General features: G+C 45.7%; 1 protein-coding gene across 1 annotated transcript in view; it reads left to right on the forward strand.

Annotated features, from left to right (window-relative positions):
- The window catches only part of LOC124595059 (polypeptide N-acetylgalactosaminyltransferase 1-like), a 323,552-nt gene that overhangs the window by 91,239 nt on the left and 211,079 nt on the right, over positions 1-21,234 (forward strand). Inside the window, exon 3 of the mRNA XM_047133626.1 lies at positions 6,498-6,607. Within this exon, the coding sequence (XP_046989582.1) occupies positions 6,498-6,607 (110 nt within the window). The remainder of the gene's footprint in view (positions 1-6,497; positions 6,608-21,234) is intronic.

Consider the following 21,234-nt stretch of genomic DNA (forward strand, 5'->3'; position numbering starts at 1 on the left):
GGCGCTAGAGCCGATGTCGTGCTGTTAGCAAAGGCACTCTCTTCGGTCCCCTGCTGCCGTAGCTCATTAACGCCAAATTTCACCTCACTGTCCTAAGGAACACGTTCGTCGTACGTCCCAGACCGATATCTGCGGTTATTTCATGCAGTGCTGCTTGTCTTTTAGCACTGACAACCTACGCAATTTCTGCTCTGGAGCTCTAGGTGAAGACCGTCTGCCCGTGCGTGGTTCGTGGTGAGAAGTAATGCCTGAAATTTTGTATTCTCAGCACGCTCTTGACACTATGGATCTCGGAATACTGAATTCCCAAACGATTTCCGAAATGGAATGGCCATGCGTCAGGGTCCATTTCACGTTCAAAGTCTGTTAATTTCCGTCGTGCGGCCATAATCAGCCGGAAGCATTTTCACACGAGTCACCTGAGTACAAACAATAGCTCCACCAATCCACTGCCCTTTTGTACTTTATGATCACTATCGCTTCACTTCTACGAGGGTCACTCCAAAAGAAATGCACCTTATTTTTGTAAAAATACAGTTTTCATTCTGCATGTGTGAAAGTTTTACAGTGTGTAGATACATCCTTCCCGCTTGTTTTCAAACTTAGTTCAACCTGTTACCGTGAGTGGCGCCGTCACAGCATGTCTTCAAGATGGCTGCTACACTTGACGTTCGTCAGAAGCAACGTTCTGTCCTAGAATTCCTGTGCTGTGAAAACGAGACAGTGGGAAACATCCACAAGAGGTTGAAAAAGGTGTATGGAGATGCTGCTGTCGATCGCAGTACAGGTAGTCGGTGGGCAAACAGGTTAGGCGATGAAAGGTGGCACCGCAATATTGAGGATTGTCCTCGCAGCGCAGACCTCGTACTGCACACACTCCAGACAATGTGCAGAGAATTGGTGACTGCTGACGGACGCATCACAGTGAAAGAATTGTCACGCTACTTTGGGATAGGGGGAGGAAGTGTTCACAGAATACTGAAAGTGTTCGCGTTAGAATGGTTTGTGCTACGTGGGTTCCCAGGATGTTGATAGTGGCTCACAAAGAAACAAGAAAAACGGTATGCAGCGAACTTTTGGAACAGTACGAGAATGGTGGAGATGAAATTCTTGGAAGAATTGTGACAGGTGATGAAACATGGCTCCATCATTTTTCACCAGAGACGAAGAGGCAATCAATGGAGTGGCATCATGCAAATTCAAGTTATGGCTACGGTCTTTTTCGATTCCGAAGGACTTTTGCTTGTGGACATAATGCCAAGTGGAACCACCATAAATTCTGATGCATATGTGATGACACTGAAGAAACTTCAAGCTCGACTGAGTCGTGTTCGACCACATCGGCAAAAGCAGGATGTTTTGCTGTTGCACGAGAATGCACGGCCACATGACAGTCAAAAAACCATGGAAGCGATCACAAAACTCGTACCTGGCTCCATGTAACTATCATCTTTGGGAAACTGAAAGACACTCTTCGTGAAACAAGGTTTGAAGATGATGACTCCCTTGTGCACGCTGCCAAACAGTGGCTCCAACAGGTTGGTCAAGAATTTTATCGTTCGGATATACAGGCGCTGGTTCCAAAATGGCGTAAAGCAGTTGAGGGGGATGGAAATTATGTGGAGAAATGAAAATATTGTTCCTAAAGGATGTATCTACACACTGTAAAACTTTCAAACATGTAGAATAAAAGATGGATTTTAAAAAAAGTTGTGTGAATTTCTTTTGGAGTGACCCTCGTATCATTCCAGTGTAGATTATCCGATTCCCGGCGCGGTTAGGGATTTTCCCTGCCCGTGGACTGGGTGTTTGTGCTGTCCTCATCATTTCATCGTCACTATTATCATTTGTGACAGTGGCTAGATTGTACTCTGTGTAAAAACTTGGTCTGTGTAAAAATTAAGACTTTGTACGGGCGCTGATGACCGCGCAGTTGAGCGCCTCACAAACCAATCATCATCATCATCATCATCAACAACAACAACAGAGGCAGTGCTGATCGGGCCGGTGTTACTGCAGCGGAAGACCGCACGCATCCTCACTTGCGGGACACTAAGTTAGCCGTTGCGTAGCTACAGAGGTGCCTGAATCGCTATTTCGATTACATACCGAAAGCGCGCACGGCTCCATTTTCCCACACTGCAATAGATTGTACTTGCAAGTTCCGCAAAGTCGAAAACGCACTCGCGTTTCTTCTGAAAATCTTCCGATGACAAACGCAGTTGCACTTTAATTTGATAACTGTTAATTGTACATGTGTGGCTGAAACTAATTCTTGATTTTTCATTATTGTACGACTAATATGAGACTATTTTTGAGACCCAGTGCAGAAATAAAGTTTGTAAGTGTTGGTGCTGTTTCAGTAGACGGTCTTATACACAAGAAGCACAGTGCGGTTTATCCATGCTAACTTCAGTAACTACTGACGTTTTTCAGCGAAGCAGTCACAAATACCTCGATAAAAATTCCTGTTTGCGAGTACATAAACAATGCAAGCAAATAAAATTTTCGTTCCGTTATCGAATCCAGTGCACTTCTATATAAATTCTTCACGAGATTCAAATCACATGGCAGCATAGCGTTAGCAGAAACATTAAAACTTTCTTTACAACGTGATTTACATTGCAGTAAGGTACAATCCAGCAGCTTACGCAGGCCCGGACATACGTTGACTGCCTCGCGTCAGCGCTGGCGACAATGACCAGTTCTGGTAAAAATGTCTCAATCAAACTACAAGCGGCAGCGCGCTACTAAAAAGTTGAGACACTGCGTAAGGTGGGATGACAGAACGCTCGCAACGGTTAAGGTCCCAAGTTGTGACTTTCCCGCAAGTATTGTTTGCAGGCAGGCCACGTGGCGCTCCACTCTCCGCAGCGACACAAAATTGCATTAAATCTCAATCTTCTACAAAAACCGCGAAGAAAAGGGTCTAAAATTAACACCAAGAGAGGCGGCGCAGTGCATATCACAATGGTCTTGTATTGAGGAGCTTGACGGTCCAAATCCCCGTACAACTATCCAAAATCAGGCTTTCCGTGATTTCTCTACATAGCTTAAGTCAATTTCAGGATTGTGCCTCCCATAAAGGCACGGCAGTTGTCGTTCCCCATCCTTTCCTTATCCGATATCTTCCTCTGCCTGTAATGACCTCGTCGTAGACGGGACATCAAGCTCTTACCTCCTTCCTTTCTGAAATTCGTGTTTGGCATTGATACCTGAAGTGTCCCTAGGCGTGACGTAAATGTGTCCCTAATTAAGTTAGGGCCAGAGTTACTTTTTTCCTCGAAGAAGACGCAATATTTGCGTCTGGAAAAGTAAGTTACTTCAAAACTGATAAGCATAATGCTTTCGAACAATGGAAGTGTCAATAGAGAGAGAGACCCTAAAATGCCAGGATCCCACTGGCAGGACCAATCCAGCCCCCTCGTTGTCAAAAGCCAATTATTTTAAACAGAAATATAGTAAAATTAAGAGATAAGCCATGGGATACTTCCTGATGTCGTGTCGGACCTCCTTTTCGTGGAATAGCAGCTCGACGTGGCATGGAATCAACAATTCACTGGACGTACTCTGCAGAAATGTTGGAACATGCTGCCCCCTATAGGCATCCATAATCGAGAAAATGGTGCCGGTGCAGGAATTTGTGCACGAACTGATCTCTCGATACTGTCCCATAAACGTTCGAACGGGTTGATGTCGGGCAATCTGGGTGGCCAAATCATTCGCTCGAACTGTCCAGAATGTTCTTCAAACCAATCGCAAACAGTTGTGGCCCGGTGAGATGCCGCATTGTCCCTCCATAAAAATTCCATCATTTTTTGGGAACATAACGCCCATGAATGGCTGCAAATGGTCTCCAGGTAGTCGAACGCAACCATTTCCAGTCAATGACCGGTTCAGTTTGACCAGGGGGCCCAGTTCATTCCATGTAAATACAGCCCACACCATTATCGACCCACCAACAGCTTCCACAGTACGTTGTTGACAGTTTGGGCCCATGGCTTCATTCGGTCTGGACCGCATTCGCACCCTACCATCAGTTCTTACCAACTGAAATCGGACCTCATTGACAGGTTGTAACCTCCCTCTTACTAATCGGCCTATCCTGCTTGCGATATAAAATATGACTGTGGATCGCGTGTATGCCTAATGGATTTTTCTAATTGGATAAGGCTATCTTTCGCGAAGAATTGATGCCGATAAGTAGGAGGAAAGTCTACAACCGACCCTTCTGATGGAAAGTCTACTAAAATAAAAAGTAATTACACCGAACAGGGCTATAATTTGGAAAATGAAAGTTATTTTGTGCATTCACTCACGAACAACGCTGGACAGAAAAGGGGTACCACTGATCATGAATCCAAAAGTTACACTAATGAACGAAAAGGAAATAATTAACGGTCGCCAGCCCACTAGGCAATTTACATCCAATATCCTGTACAAGATAATGGGAAAGAAAAACATGCACTATTAAACACTGACGTGGCAACTGAAGGTTGTCACGTTTTTTGACACTAATTTTAAGTGAGTATGTAATGATAAAGAAAACTGAGAAGTCACTCTTACGTTATGTTTGGCATTAAATTTTGAAAAAGGCAATCGAGTAATGATTTGAAAATAGGCAGTTAAACTGTATGTTAGTACTGAACTTCGTTACGTGAACAATGACTTTCAGTGACCTCAGCATAACGCCTTCAAAGAAATTGAGAAAAAAAGCAAGCACTTTTTACTTTGCCGTACTTATTTTGCACTCTTAATTTCTGCATTTCTTTAGATTTGGATTTTTTCCAATGATTGATTCTAAAACTTGAAAAATGAAATTGCTTTACTTTAGTCGTATACTGACGCCTCTGTTGTATAACAGTTAATTGAAAGTAGACTGAGGCGAAAATTATTAAAACAGAATTTATTCATTAATAAACTGGCTGTAACTACTCAATTTGTTTCTTATGACACTCAGTTAGCATCTTAGGAAAAAAAAGGAACAAGGATCCTGCTTGGTAACAATGTCTGAGGACGCAGTCGCCCTGAGTTTAACTGATTATTATTTCAATAAATCTTATCAATCAAATCACATTCAGTTGTGCTGCTGGGTTAGCCGTTAATATTTTTCTACCACTGAACAGACTTGCTTCAGTGCTGTGTATACGACGAAACTCGGAGCCAACGACGAATCTGTGTTTCTGGAACTGCTGCTGTTGTTGAAGACGGTAGCATATTGTGGGGCCACGGCTAATTACAGGAACGGGCAATCGTAATTCATACAGCCTCTTCCGGCCGTCCACTCTCCTTACTCCTGCTACTAGACATCTGGCCGGCGCGCATACATGATGCCGCCGAAATGGTACACTCTACTGCGAGAGCGTTAACACCACACTTCCGCACACTACAAGCGCTGGAACCCGTCTCCCGCTCTCTCCGCGCGCTCTCCGCAACAACTCCCTACCCAAAGATTTTACAACGCACAAGCTCTGCTATGATCGTTGCTAGTCGATGCAAACAACAATTCCTCTGGCTTTTTCCCAGAGCTTATAAGTTTCACAGTAAAACACAGATAAAAACAATGAAACGTCAACAGACTTCTACCTACATACACACATACAGTGAAGCAATGTCCTTACTTATTAAAAGAAACCATTTAAATTACAAATATTTACATACAATTAAAAAAAAGTTACATATTGATAGCAGGTGCCATGCATCCTGCATTTTCGTCGGTGTTACAAGGTCTTGGTTTTCCAGTCTCTCTGGTCCAAACGATACGGTCAGGAGCCCGGGATAGGCGCTGCAGGCGATGTCTTCCTGTTAGCAAAGGCACTCACGTCGGACGTCTGCTGCCGTCGCCCATTCCATGGTGAGCCGACCGGTGTGGCCGAGAGGTTCTAGGCGCTACAGTCTGGAACCGCGCGTCCGCTACGGTCGCTAGTTCGAATCCTGCCTCGGGCATGGATGTGTGTGATGTCCTTAGGTTAGTTAGGTTTAAGTAATTCTAAGTTCTAAGGGACTGATGACCTCAGAAGTTAGGTCCCATAGTGCTCAGAGCCATTTTGAACCATTCGATGGTGAGAGGTAGCGCCTGAAATTCGGTATTCCCGCTACATTCTTGATAACTTGGGTCTCTCAATATTGAATTCCCTAACGATTTCCGAAAGTGTATGTTCCATGCGTATAGCACCAACTAACATTCCGCGTTCAGAGTCCGTTATTTCCCGTCGTGCTGCCATAATCACATGGGACACACATTCCCATGAATCGCCTGATTGTAAATGACAGCTCCACCAGTGCAGTGCCGTTTTATACTTTGTGTACGCGATACTACCATCATCCATATTTGTCAATATCACTGTCGCACGACTCTCTTCGCCACTGTATAAAGCACACCTGTTTCCCAATCAGTTGTTGAATCCATAGCAGCTTTATTTTAACAACAGTTCAGGCGAGAGCTGAGGGCTGAGATACAGCAGACAGCTATACTGCGTCTCTTGGTTTTTTTGCAGATCCGGCCAGCGGCAGAGCGAGTTCGTAGACTCCCGCGGCGTCCACGTGGTTGTGGGCCGCTACGTGCCGGACTCCGGGGACTCCGCGTCAGAAGTCAACCTCACCAGAGGTCAGTACCACAGGACCACTTCATTCAGCAGCCTGCGTTAATATACAGTGATGAACCAAAAGATTATGACCACCAGCTTATTAGCTTGTTTGTCCATCTCTGGAACGAAATACATCACCAGTTCTTCGCATCAGGGATCCGACAGTTTGTTGGTAGATTCGTGGAAATATATGGCATTACATGTCCACGCACAGGTCTACATCTACATTTATACTGCGCAAGCCACCCATCGGTGTGTGGCTAGGGCACTTTACGTACCACTGTCATTACCTCCCTTTCCTGTTCCAGTCGCGTATGGTTCGCGGGAAGAACGACTGCCGGAAGTTCACTGAGGCTTTTTGCAGATGATGCTGTCGTGTATCGAGAGGTTGTAACAATGGAAAATTGTACTGAAATGCAGGAGGATCTGCAGCGAATTGACGCATGGTGCAGGGAATGGCAATTCAATCTCAATGTAGACAAGTGTAATGTGCTGCGAATACATGGAAAGGTAGATCCCTTATCATTTAGCTACAAAATAGCAGGTCAGCAACTGGAAGCAGTTAATTCCGTAAATTATCTGGGAGTACGCATTAGGAGTGATTTAAAATGGAATGATCACATAAAGTTGATCGTCGGTAAAGCAGATGCCAGACTGAGATTCATTGGAAGAATCCTAAGGAAATGCAGTCCGAAAACAAAGGAATTAGGTTACAGTACGCTTGTTCGCCCACTGCTAGGATACTGTTCAGCAGTGTGGGATCCGTACCAGATAGGGTTGATAGAAGAGATAGAGAAGATCCAACGGAGAGCAGCGCGCTTTGTTACAGGATCATTTAGTAATCGCGAAAGCATTACGGAGATGATAAAATCCAGTGGAAGACTCTGCAGGAGAGACGCTCAGTAGCTCGGTACGGGCTTTTGTTGAAGTTTCGAGAACATACCTTCACCGAGGAATCAAGCAGTATATTGCTCCCTCCTACATATATCTCGCGAAGAGACCATGAGGATAAAATCAGAGAGATTAGAGCCCACACAGAAGCATACCGACAATCTTTCTTTCCACGAACAATAAGAGAATGGAATAGAAGGGAAAAGCGATAGAGGTACTCAGGGTACCCTCCGCCACCCACCGTCAGGTGGCTTGCGGAGTATGGATGTAGATGTAGATGTAGAAAGCCTCCGTGCGCTCTCGAATCTCTCCAATTTTACATTCGTGATCTCCTCGGGAGGTATAAGCAGGGGCAAGCAATATATTCGATACCTCATCCAGAAACGCACTCTCTCGAAACCTGGACAGCAAGCTACTCCGCGATGCAGAGCGCCTCTCTTGCAGTTTCTGCCACTTGAGTTTGCTTAACATCTCCGTAACGCTATCACGGTTACCAAATAACCCTGTGACGAAACGCGCCGCTCTTCTTTGGATCTTCTCTATCTCCTTTGTCAACCCGACCTGGTACGGATCCCACACTGATGAGCAATACTGAAGTATAGGTCGAACGAGTATTTTGTAAGCCACCTTCTTTGTTGGTGGACTACATTTTCTAAGGACTCTCCCAATGATTCTCAATCTGGCACCCGCCTTACCGCCGGTCATAGTGGCCGTGCGGTTCTAGGCGCTACAGTCTGGAGCCGAGCGACCGCTACGGTCGCAGGTTCGAATCCTGCGTCGGGCATGGATGTGTGTGATGTCCTTAGGTTAGTTAGGTTTAAGTAGTTCTAAGTTCTAGGTGACTGATGACCTCAGAAGTTAAGTCCCATAGTGCTCAGAGCCATTTGAACCACCCGCCTTACCAACAATTAATTTTATATGATCATTCCACTTCAAATCGTTCCGTACGCATACTACCAGATATTTTACAGGAGTCACTGCTACCAGTGTTTGTTCCACTATCATATAATCATACAATAAAGGATCCAATCAACGAAAATAATTGGCCGTTGATTTCCGTACGAGGTGATGACGCCCGATAGTGACGCAGATGTGTTCCATACGATTTACATCAGGCCAATTTTGTAGCACAGATATCAACGTGAGTTAACTATAATGCTCCTCAAACCACTGCAGCACGTTTCTGGCTCAGAGACACGGACAGTTGTACTGCTGAAAGTTGACGTCGCCGTCGGGAAAGACATCAATCATGAAGGGATGCAGGTGGTCCGCGTCCTAGATCACTACAGCAGGTCCCACGCAAGAGTAATAGAACGCCTCTCATATCATAATGATGCTTCCACCAGCCTGCGTCCGTGGCGCGCTGCGCGTTTCCAGCCGCCAGTCACTTCGATGACGGGGTTCGTGGAGTCGACCATAGACCTAGTGTAGGAAAAATATGATTCACCTGAAGAGCCGACACGTTTCCGGTCGAGTCCCGATGGTCCCGTGCCCACTGCAATCGTAATTGACGATGTCGTTGGGTCAACATGTGAAGATGTAGAGGTGGTCTACTACGGAGCTCCATGTTCAACAATGTACGATGAACGGTGTGCTCCGAAACACTTGTGCGTGGGCCTGCATTGCGCTCTTTCGGTAGTGATGCCACAGATCACCATCTATTCAGCGTTACAGAGCAGACAAGCCTCCGAACCCCATGTTGTGTGAGAGGCGTGGACGTCCAACCATTTAGCACCTAGTGGTAGTTTCGCTAACGTTCTCTTTCCGTAGATGCACACGACTGTAGCACATGAAGATTCGACCAGCTTTGCCGTTTTCGGGATACACAGGCTCTGCGTAATACGAGAGTTGTTTTTTAAGTAAGGGCCGTTCGCGCGTATAGTCCCGTAGTTCGCGCGGACGCCGCAACAAGCCACCGCGCCACTTGGCGGCATCCTCCCCGTTCACACTGATGCAAGTTGTAGCTCTGTAGCTGACGTGTACGCATCGCTGTGCTACTTTATAATGTTTACGATTATTGAATCGCCCGCCGCGTGTGAGATACGGTCAGTGATACGTTTTTGACCGCGAGAAGCCTATCAGCTGCAGAAATTCATCGTCAGTTAACAGAAGTTTATGGCTTGAATGTAATGAGTGAAGGTAAAGTGCGTCAATGGGTTAGAGAGTTTAAAAATGGCCGTCATGGACGTTTGTCCATGACGAAGAACGCTCAGGCCGGCCCTCTGTGATCACTGATGATTTGCATGCTGCAGTGGAAACAAAGATTCGTGAGGACAGAAGATTCACAATTTCCACTCTTTCTTTGGAATTTCACAAGTTTCAAGATCGGTTTTGTACAAAATTGAAAACCTAAACTTGAAGAAACTGTGTTCTCGGTGGGTACCCAGACTCCTCACAGAGGACCACAAAGGGAAGAGATTTGCCACTTCATTGGACTTTTTGATTCGTTACGAGGAAGAAGGGGATGACACGTTGAGTCAAATTGTCACTGGAGATGAAACATGGGTATCCCATATCACTCCCGAAAGCAAGCGACAATCGATGGAATGGCGACACACAACGTCACCCGTCAAGGTCAAAGCCAAACGGACGCTGTCAAAGCGGAAGATTATGGCAACTGTGTTCTGGGACCGGCGCGGTGTTTTGCTAGTGGACTTTATGCCACGAGGAACGACAATCAACTCAGATGCCTACTGTGCAACTCTAAAGAAGCTCCGCAGAGCAATTCAAAACAAAAGGCGCGGCATGCTGACAACAGGAGTTTTGCTCCTGCACGATAACGCTAGGCCTCACACCTCTCAAAAGACTCGGGATTTGATTGATTCTTTTGGCTGGGAAGTTTTGGACCATGCACCATACAGCCCCGACCTTGCTCCTAGCGATTTTCACCTTTTCCGGTACCTGTAACACCATCTTGGCGGGCAGCGCTTCAATGACGACGATGAAGCGAAAGCGGCCGTGAACTCTTGGCTGTCGGAGCAGGCGGCCGAAATCTTTGAAGAGGGAATTAAAAACTTAGTTGTACGGTATGACAAGTGCTTAAATAAACAAGGCAACTATGTAGAAAAATAGGTAAAAGTGTGTAGAATCAGAAAATAAAAGTTTTTTTTACAAAAGTATTTGTATCTTTTTTTAAAATAAAAACGGCCCTTACTTAAAAAACAATCCTCGTAATAATCTGTCAAAGTCGCTTATCTCAACAGTTTCCCCTTTTGCAGCCCATACCTTCGCTAGGGTGATCCCCTGTCCGTGTCTGATCCGCTTATATACTTTCGTTACGGCATCACGTGCCCGCGACGCAACCAGACGGCATCCAACGTCGCGTGTGGGAGTGGTCATTATTATGTTCCTGCTTATCAGTGTCTGCGTGTAAAAGACTCCGCAAACTTTACAACGGAACAGCTATGGTTTCCAATCAGCCGCAAAGGTAGAAAGTAAAATCAAGTGGTGAGACGTCGCTTCTTAAATAATTAAAAAAAGGAGGACATACAGAATTTTGAAACTTCCTGACAGATTAAAACTGTGTGCCCGACCGAGACTCGAACTCGGGACCTTTGCCTTTCGCGGGCAAGTGCTCTACCGACTGAGCTACCCAAGCACGACTCACGCCCCGTCCTCACAGCTTTACTTCTGCCAGTACCTCGTCTCCTACCTTCCAAACTTTACAGAAGCTCTCCTGCGAACATTGCAGAACTAGCACTCCTGAAAGAAAGGACATTGCGGAGACATGGCTTAGCCACAGCCTGGGGGATGTTTCTAGAATGAAATTTTCACTCTACAGCGGAGTGTGCGCTGATATGAAACTTCCTGGCAGATTGAAACTGTGTGCCGGACCGAGACTCTGGTAGAGCACTTGCCCGCGAAAGGCAAAGGTCCCGAGTTCGAGTCTCGGTCCGGCACACAGTTTTAATCTGCCAGGAAGTTTCATATCAGCGTACACTCCGCTGTAGAGTGAAAATTTCATTCTAGATACAGAATTTTATTCCACTTTTAAGGATTTCATTTTACGTTTGAATGGTGTTTTCGTCATTTGACTGTACAATCTTAATTTTATATTACTAATCATGACTTCAGCTTTAAGCAATTCTCAAGTACAACAGTGTTGGATACAATTAAACTTTCGTTGAACTTCATAACGGCTTAAGGCCGAAATCATCCGGTACAATTAATAGAAATTCCGAGAGAGAACGCAGCCACAAGAGCCAAGAGGCATACACTATCTGCGTAAAAGTACCCGAACACCTATTAGTGGATGTCAATATGGGTTGTGTCCACGGTGCGCTTTTTCTGAGTTACCAGTCTTCCGACTGGTTTGATGCGGCCTCTCCTGTGCCATTCTCTTCATCTCAGAGTAGCACTTGCAACCTACGTCCTCAATTATTTGCTGCATCTATTCCAATCTCTGTCTATTCCAATCTCTGTCTTCCTCTACAGTTTTTGCCTCTACTGGCCCCTCCAGTACCATGGAAGTCATTCCCTGGTGTCTTAACAGATGTCCTATCATCCTGCCCATTCTCCTTGTGTTTTCCACATATTCCTTTCCTCTCCGATTCTGCGCACAACCTCCTCATTCCTTACCTTGTCAGTCCACCTAATATTTATGTTTTGGAGATAAGAGGATGGTCATTGCGGACTGAAACAGGTCATCGTCTAAAGAATTGAGATTGTGATCAAAGACTGGAATAAAAAACATTTAAGCAACAAAACAAACAATAAAAAACATTTAATTTTCAACATTCGTCTGTAGCACCATATCTCAAATGCTTAAATTGTCTTCTGTTCCGGTTTTCCCCACAGTCCACGTTTCACTACCATACGGTGCTGTGCTCCAATCGTACATTCTCAGAGATTTCTTCCTCAAGTGAAGGCCTGTGTTCGATACTAGTAGACTTCTGTTGGTAAGAAATACTCTCCTTGCCAGTGCTAGTCTGCTTTTGACGTCCTCTTTGCTCCGTCCGTCATTGGTTATTTTGCTGTCTAGGTGAGCGTCAATCCAGATGCTAAGTTTCTCGCTGTTCTGATTTCTGCTGCTTCTCATTACTTTCGTCTTTTTTTCAATTTACTCCCAATCCATATACTGTTAGACTGTTCATTCCATTCAGCAGATCATGTAGTTATTTTTGACTTTCACCCAGGATAGCAATGTCATCAGCGAATCTTATCAATGATATCCTTTCCCCTTGAGTTTTGATTCGACTCCTGAATCTTTCTTTTATTTTCATCATTGCTTCTTTGATGTGCAGGCTGAGCAGTAGGGACGAAAGACTACGTTCCTGTCTCACACCCTTTTTAATCAGAGCACTTCGTTCTTCGTCGTCCACTCTTCTTATTCCCTTTTGGCTCTTGTGCATATTGTATATTTCCCCTCTCTCCGTACCGCAGCGTCAGAATTACCAGTCTGGTGCCTTCACCTGTCCTAAAGCCAGACTCATTGTAATCTAACACATCCTCAGTTTTATTTTCCATTCTTCTGTATACTATTCTTCTCAGCAAGTTGGATGCATGAGCTGTTAAGTTGACTGTGCGATAATTCTCGCACTTGCCAGCTCTTGCAGTCTGCGGAACTGTGTGAATATTATTTTTCCGAAAGTCAGATGGTATGTCGCCAGAGTCATACATTCTACACACCAACGTGAATGGTCGTTTTGTCGCCACTTCCCCCAAATGGAATGTTATGTATCCCTTCTGCCTTATTTGATCTTTCAGTCATCCTACGTTGTTTTAAATTCTGATTCTAATACTGGATCCTGTATCTCTTCTAAATCGACTCCTGTTTCTTCTTGTATCACATCAGACAAATCTTCCACATCAGAGGCGTTCAGTGTACTCTTTCCATCTATCCGCTATTTCCTCTTCATTTATGACGGCTTACACTCTGCTGGGGTCATTTTCAATGACATGTTTGAAAATCTGGAAGGAATGACAGCCCATTATTCCTCAAGAGCCAGAACCAAAGGAGGAATCTTGTGTGTGGTGCGAAACCGATATTCTGACTCATCCCGCAGATATTCCATTATGTTCACGTCGGACTCTAGGCAGGCCAGCCCATTTCATGACCGTTATTGTCCACAGACCATTGCCCCAGAGATGCTGCTTTATGACAGGGCGCGTTGTCATGCTGATACAATCAATCATCATCTCCGAGCTGTTGCTTTTTCTACACAAGAAAACACGATGCTTTAAAATGTTTTCTTATCCTACCGCATTAGCGTTTTCTTAAGCGCAATAAGAGGACCACGTCCTAACAACTAAAAACACCCCACACTATAAAACTACCCCCTTCGCACTTCGTGTTGGCACTACAGGTGATGGGAAGTAACCATCTCCAGGCATTCGTCAAACCCAAACGCTTCGTTTGTATTGCCACACAGCCGGCCGAAGTGGCCGTGCGGTTAAAGGCGCTGCAGTCTGGAACCGCAAGACCGCTACGGTCGCAGGTTCGAATCCTGCCTCGGGCATGGATGTTTGTGATGTCCTTAGGTTAGTTAGGTTTAACTAGTTCTACGTTCTAGGGGACTAATGACCTCAGCAGTTGAGTCCCATAGTGCTCAGAGCCATTTGCACCATTTTGTATTGCCACAGGGTATAGAGCAGGGCCGGCCAAACGCTGCACAGTGGGCAGACGTGCGGAAGTGCTGCACATGTGCGCACGTGTGCGACAGCGACATCTGTTACTAGAAATGTGTCCTAAATGAACGGCGGCGGCTCGGCTTCCCTGTTTATGTGGCGCAAGCAAGAGCGCAACATACCCAGTCTCGTTTACCCCTGGTAACCGTAACCTTAACAGAGAAGTACTGAGAAATGCCAGGTACTGTGAAAAAGCAAAGGACGGGAGATCTATGTTCTCAGTCGTTTAAAAATGACTGGGAACTGCAATTCTTTTTTGTATCCGTTGGTGAAAACTCACAATGTTTGCTGTGCCGCCGAATAATAGGCGGCCAGCGTAAGTTTTCAATTGAAAGACACTACAATAAATATCGCAAAGACGAATGTAGTGTACTCAACAGTGAAGAACGGCAAGCAAAATTAAATGTCCTTAAGAAAATGAATGAGACACATCAACTCGATTATCAGTTCTCATGACCAGTGATAAACGTGTTTGGATTTATTCCTTTCATAATTAAAAATTATTGTTTACTAACTGTGCATTATTCCCTCATTCTCCTCCATGTTACATTATTATCAGGAAAGTTGGTCATTAAATCGATTGTTCCAATGTATACTTACATTTAGGGATTTTTTTTTAATGTGTGAAGGGCTACGCTCAGCTGAAGTCGATAAAACATAACATTCATCTAATTGTCGGTTATTATGCAGATTTCAGACGTAACTGATGAAAGATATAGCAATAATGGTATTGAAATAACAGGTGATCATCGAAAGGTCTGCGGTTATTCTGTTCGGAGGTCAGTGAGACAGAAATTATGTGGGCGTAACTGTGGGTACCGAGAATTAGTTATAGGAAACCTTGCATTAGTTTAATGTTATTTGAAATCATGAATAAGGTTCGTTGGAAGTCGCTAAGTGCTCTCTTTCTTAAATACTAGATCAAAAACATTACGCGTATTTACGTGCCGTCAGTCAAGCTGCCTTAATAAAAACCCACGGTTGTTAATTGTATTACTTGTCTTACTGGGTTAAACTGTTAACATAAAAGTAGACGTCTCAATGAGTAGACTTGACAGTATTTTAAATGTTTAATACACGAAATACCTTCCCATGGTTGGCTTGCAAGCTGTGGAAAGAGCACTAGAATGCGCCGGTACAGAGTATCCCAGCAAGTGGATAAAGCGACATCTGCGCGTAGAAACATGCACTACATGAACGCTGACGGCTGCGGCGTGCACGCTGTGACCCGGAAGTTGCACATGTGCAGGAGCACCGCACGCGTGCAGAATTTCTGGCCGGCCCTGGTATAGAGTAATTCATCAAATTACTCGTTTCTAGTCATCCACTGTGCATTGGCGGCCCTCTGCAAACCACTTCAAGCGACGCCTAAACAGAAATGCGTGGCTTACAATATTATAACCCATTCTCTTTAGCCCCCTGTCGCACAGTCATTGTGCTAGTTAGGCTGCTGGTAGCAATTAGGAGCTCAGGAGTAATTTCTTCCAGAAATTTCATATCATTCTTTACAGCCATCCTCCGCAACGCTCAACAATGCCTGTCTTTCTCTACATGAGATCTGCCTGGACTTGGTTTAGTTATGAACGTTTTCTCGCGTTTCCACTTCAGTCACATCATCAAGAGTTGACTTGGGCACCTTTAGAAGGGGTGAAATGACCGCGACGGGTTTGTTACTCTGGTTATATCTAGTTACTAGTCCACGTCCGAACTCACTAGGCACTGCTGACAGCCTCTGCTGTTTCTGCTTCTCTACTGACTCCGTGCCTCCGTTTATACTGTCTGGTCCGCCTCTCGTGATGTCTAGTAGTCTGTTCCGTTTTACGAAGTGTTGTCCGGATACTTTTGATCACATAGTTTAAGGGGAAGGGGGACTAATTATAGTGGTACTAGGGGTATCCTCTACCACACACTGTAAGTTGCTTTACGGAGTATAGATGTAGATAGCGCACTATTTCCTGCCGAATCTGGTTCGTCTTCCTTTAAGGAAGCAGTGAAGTGACGTGGGACCGCTTACCTTGACCCTCCATGTGCAGGGTCGCTGCCTCAGATAAACTGAGACGTCTCGTACGTTTCACTGCTGAGGCGGGAAACGGCTGCCGCGTGCTTTTCTTGATAGCGCAGCACGTGTCGGTCTGAAACTAGGAAGACGCACTGCTGTCACTGCAGAGCGATCTCTTCCAAAATTTTCCACAACTGGGATGTCCAGCACGGGTCTGCAGTCCTAAGTGCACGTCAACACACACATCTATATCAGTGCTCCGCAAGCCAGCCTGTGGTGCGCGGCGGAAGGTACTTTGTGTACACTCTCACTTTCACCATTTCTTATTCCAGTCATAACTAATACCGTGGAAGAACGACCTTCGAGTTCGAATCTCTCTAATTGTACTTTCATGACGTCTTGGGGAGATAAAACATAGGAAGAAGAGATTTATTGGTTGGTTCTGTTAGGAACGTGCTCTCTCGAAATTTTTAAGTGATGCACAATACCTCTCTTGTAGCGTCTGCCATTGTAGTTGAATATCTCCGTGGCACTTTCGCGCTTACTAAACGAATCTATGGTGAAACGCGCTGCACTTCTTTGGATCTGCCCTGTTTTTTGTATCAATCACGTCTGGTAATGATCCCAGACCGAAGAGCAATATCAAAATACTGCTCGTACGAGGATTTTATAAACTACCTACTTTCTGAATGATTGTTCCAACGAATCTGTCTCGCGTCTTTCTTACGATTAGTTTTACGAGAGTTCGAATTTTAATAGTGGCAACTATTTATTTACCGTTCGTACAAAATAGAGACGTGTTACAAAGTTTCACTGACCTTCAAAGTAGTTCAAATGGTTCAAATGGCTCTGAGGACTATGGGACTTAACATCTATGGTCATCAGTCCCCTAGAACTTAGAACTACTTAAACCTAACTAACCTAAGGACAGGACACAACACCCAGCCATCACGAGGCAGAGAAAATCCCTAACCCCGCCGGGAATCGAACCCGGGAACCCGGGCGTGGGAAGCGAGAACGCTACCGCACGACCACGAGATGCGGGCTTCAAAGTAGTCACCAGCATTGTATGTAACCCGTTCCCAGCGATGTGGAAGTCGTAGGATACTCTTAGCAGCGCCAGTTGTGTTGACAGTTCGAGCGGCGCGGTCTATTGTCCGACGAATTTGTAACAATTCTGAAGCGAATGCCGTGAAGCGTTTCCTTCAGTTTAGAAATCGAGTTGAACTCACGAGGGCTTAAGCCAGGGGAGTGCAGTAGGTGGTATAGCACTTAGCAGCCCCATCAGTCAAACAAATCAGTGACAGCTTGCACTGTACGTGCTTGAGCATTGTCCTGCAAAGTGATGGTCAGATCCTGCAGAGAGTGTCATCACTTGTGTCTCTATGCTGTTAGTTTTTGGAGCACAACCTACGACGAGCTCTCAGTTTTCATTGTAACGACTTTCTCTGCACGTGAATTTTTTTCAGCAGTTCCGAAGCCTTTACAGCCAGCTGCATGGAGCAGAAGCTCAGTCTTGTTCAACAGCAACTATAGATCACCCCACACGTCGGATGCTTGGAATATACTGATGATTGGTGGTAAGCTCCTGTGGGACCAAACTGCTGAGGTCATCGTTCCCTAGGCTTACACACTACTTCTACTTAATCTAGCGTACGCTAAGGACAACAACAAAAAAAAAAAAAACACGCACGCAGGCACGCGCGCGCCTTTTTTTAATTGATCGTTGTGTTTGGTCGTTGCGGACGCCGCAAGACATCCTGTTCAAGTTCGGTGGTTGATCGTTGCACTCACTTTTTTTATTACAGAGGCCAACCGGCTCTCTGACCGAACACGCTAAGCTACCGTGCCGGCACGCGCGCTAGGCGACGGTGGGTGGGGGTGGGGGGGGGGGGGAGTGGGGGAGGAGCAGCGCGAACCGTGGCAAGGCGCTCTAGACCGCACGACTTATAGTGATGAGCGAAAATATTTATGATCACTGCCCACCGCGATTTGTTGACGTTTCAGGCACATCACGCATTAAGGAAGTATACAAGCCACGCAGAGACGAATGGGGAATCGCTCTAGTGACGATACGGGCCACAAGCGGGGAAATCCACTGACATAAGCGACTTGGACAAAGGACAGATTGCCAAGTCCCGGCGCCAGTTAACAGGCCTCTCTGAAACGGCTACGCTGGTTGGCCGTTCGTCGATAGCATTTGTTGTTGTTCCTCTGTGTCGAGGCTGCGCGGAGTGGCCGCGCTGTTCCAGGCGCCATGTCACGGTTTGTGAGGCCCCTCCCGCTGGAGGTTAGTCCTCCTTCGTGCGTGTATGTGTGTTGTTCTTAGCATAAGTTAAAGTAGTATGTAAGTCTAGGGACCGATAACCTCAGCAGTTTGGTCCCTTAGGATTTCCCAAATTCTATCTATCGCTTGCGCCTTGTCCCGCGGTTACGTAGGGTCGGCCATGGTTAATCCGATTTGGCATGTTAATGCTAAGGGATGGCCGGATGCCATTCCTGCTGCGACCCTGTACCCCCCCCCCCCCCCCCAAGGACTGAATTAGTGTACCCCAACAGTCTGTCTCTAGCGGAATCCATGAAATAGTGTGAATGTGTTCAGATGTCTGCGAGTTGTGTAACTGAGGCGGAACGTGGGGACCAGCCCGGTATTCACCTAGCGGGATGTGGAAAACCGCCTAAAAACCACATCCAGGCTGGCCGGCACACCGGCTCTCGTCGTCAATCCGCAAGACGGATTCGATCCGGGGCCGCCGCGCCTACCCGAGTCCAGGAAGCAGCGCGTTAGCGCTCTCGGCTACCCTGGCGGGTCTTAGGAATTCCCAAAAACATCACACAATTTACTACCTGATATTTCCCGCACAGTCGTAACTCCACCACTAAGTGGACTACACGTGTCAGAATAGACTAACCACTTTACGCCCATGCATCTACACTTCAGAACCTGACCTACTGCCTAGAGGAAAATAAGCTTTAATGGCATGCTTTTGGCACGCGTACGTGGAGGTACTACACAACCGAAAAATATACGACTTGTAGTAGCTGTACTTACTAGTCTGCAAATTTACGTAAATACTGATGTTCAGTACGCCGTCCTAAGCCACCAATAGAAATCTCTACACTTAGTCATTACACCCAGTATTGTCTGCAAAACACTATAATGTATGTATTCTTCACCTTGTTCCATATATTGATTTCTTCCTGTTCTGTTCAGAACATGGCAAGAAAGATTACTCTGTCGTCTCTGCGTTTGCTGTTATTATTTAAAATGTGTTCAGGGTATCTGTCTGAGTAATATACAATGGCAGAGCAACGTACATGCATTCCACCTTGATAACTTTTTATTAAAAATGAAATTCCTCCTGCTGTACTTAAGATGTTTTATTTACTTCGCTACTAGTTTCGGCGTTGCGTCAACGCCATCTTCAGGTCCGTACACTTTGCTGAAATCAGTTGTGTGTGGCTCAGTCTAGAAGTCCGCACACAACTGATTTCAGCAATGTGTACGGGCCTGAAGATGGCGTTGACGCAAAGCCGAAACTAGTAGCGAAGTAAATAAAAAATCTGAAGTAGAGCTGGAGGAATTTTATTTTCAATAAAAATTATACCAGCTGTGTCCCACCTTCATCGAGTTTAAATATGGATGTACGATGACCTTGATAACTGGTTCCTTCAATTTCGTAAGCAGGCTTTCCCGTTTTATTACGCGTAGTTACTAACTGCCTAACAGTTAAGACATTTCAGTATTTATGTTACGCCATTTCTCCAGAGAGACTCTCTGTGACCAGTCGCCTCGTATTGTTTTTAACTGAGGTAGCAGAAGTTACGGGATGTCTCCTAATATATTGTCGGAGCACTTTTTGCCTGGCGCAGTGCTGCAGCTCGACGTGACATGGACTCGAAAAGTTGTCGGAAGCCCCTGCAGAAATACTGAGCCATGTTTCCTCTATCGCCGTCCAAAACTACAAAAGTGTTACCGGTACAGGATTTTGTGCACGAACTGACTTTTCGATTATGTCCCATAAATGTTCGATGGGAGTCATGTTGGACGATCTGGGTGGCGAAATCATTCGCTCGAGTAAGTCCGCAGCTCTTGGTCAAGTGGCTAGCGTTGCTGCCTCTGGATCACGGAGTCCCGAGTTCGATTTCCGGCCGGGTCGGGATTTTCCCCGCCCGGTTACTAGATGTTTGTGTTGTCCTCATCATTTCATCATTCGTGAAAGTGGCGAGACTGGACTGTGTGAAGATCGGGAATTTGTACGGGCGCCGATAACCGCGCAGTTGAGCGCCTCATAAACCAAATATCATCATCGAATAATCCAGAATGTTCTTCATACCAATTTCGAACCGGTAACATGGCGCATTGTTCAAATGGCTCTGAGCACTATGGGACTTAACTACTGAGGTCATCAGTCCCCTAGAACTTAGAACTACTTAAACCTAACTAACCTAAGGACATCACACACATCCATGCCCGAGGCGGGATTCGAACCTGCGACCGTAGCGGTCACGCGGTTCCAAACTGACGCGCTTAGAACCGCACGGCCACACCGGCCGGCTGGCGCATTGTCATGCATAAAAATTCCTATCGTTGTTTGCTAACATTAAGTCCATCAATGGCTGCAAATGGTCTCAGAGTAGCCCAATATAACCATTTCCAGTCAATGATCGGTTCAGCTGGACTAGAGGACCCAGTCTATTCGATTTAAACACAGCCCATACCATTATGGAGTCTCCATCAGCTTGCTGAGTGCCTTGTTGACAACTTGTGCCCATGCCTTCGTGGGATCTGCACCATATTTGAACCATGCAATCAACTCTTACCAACTTAAATCGGGGCTCATCTGACCAGTCTACGGTTTTCCAATCGTCTAGGGTCCAACCAGTATGGTCGCGAGCCCAGGAGAGGAGCTGCAAGCGATATCGTGCTTCCAAAATGAAATTTTCACTCAGCAGCGGAGTGTGCGCTGATATGAAACTTCCTGCCAGACCGAGACTCGAACTCAGGGCCTTTGCCTTTCGCGCGTAAGTCCTCTACCAACTGAGCCACCCAAGCACGACTCACGACTCGTCCTTGCAACTTATCCTTTCTTCCACGAATGCTATTTCTGCAAGTTTCACAGAAGAGCT

Source organism: Schistocerca americana, chromosome 2, assembly GCF_021461395.2.
Source record: "Schistocerca americana isolate TAMUIC-IGC-003095 chromosome 2, iqSchAmer2.1, whole genome shotgun sequence".
Classification (NCBI taxonomy): Eukaryota; Metazoa; Arthropoda; class Insecta; order Orthoptera; family Acrididae; genus Schistocerca; species Schistocerca americana.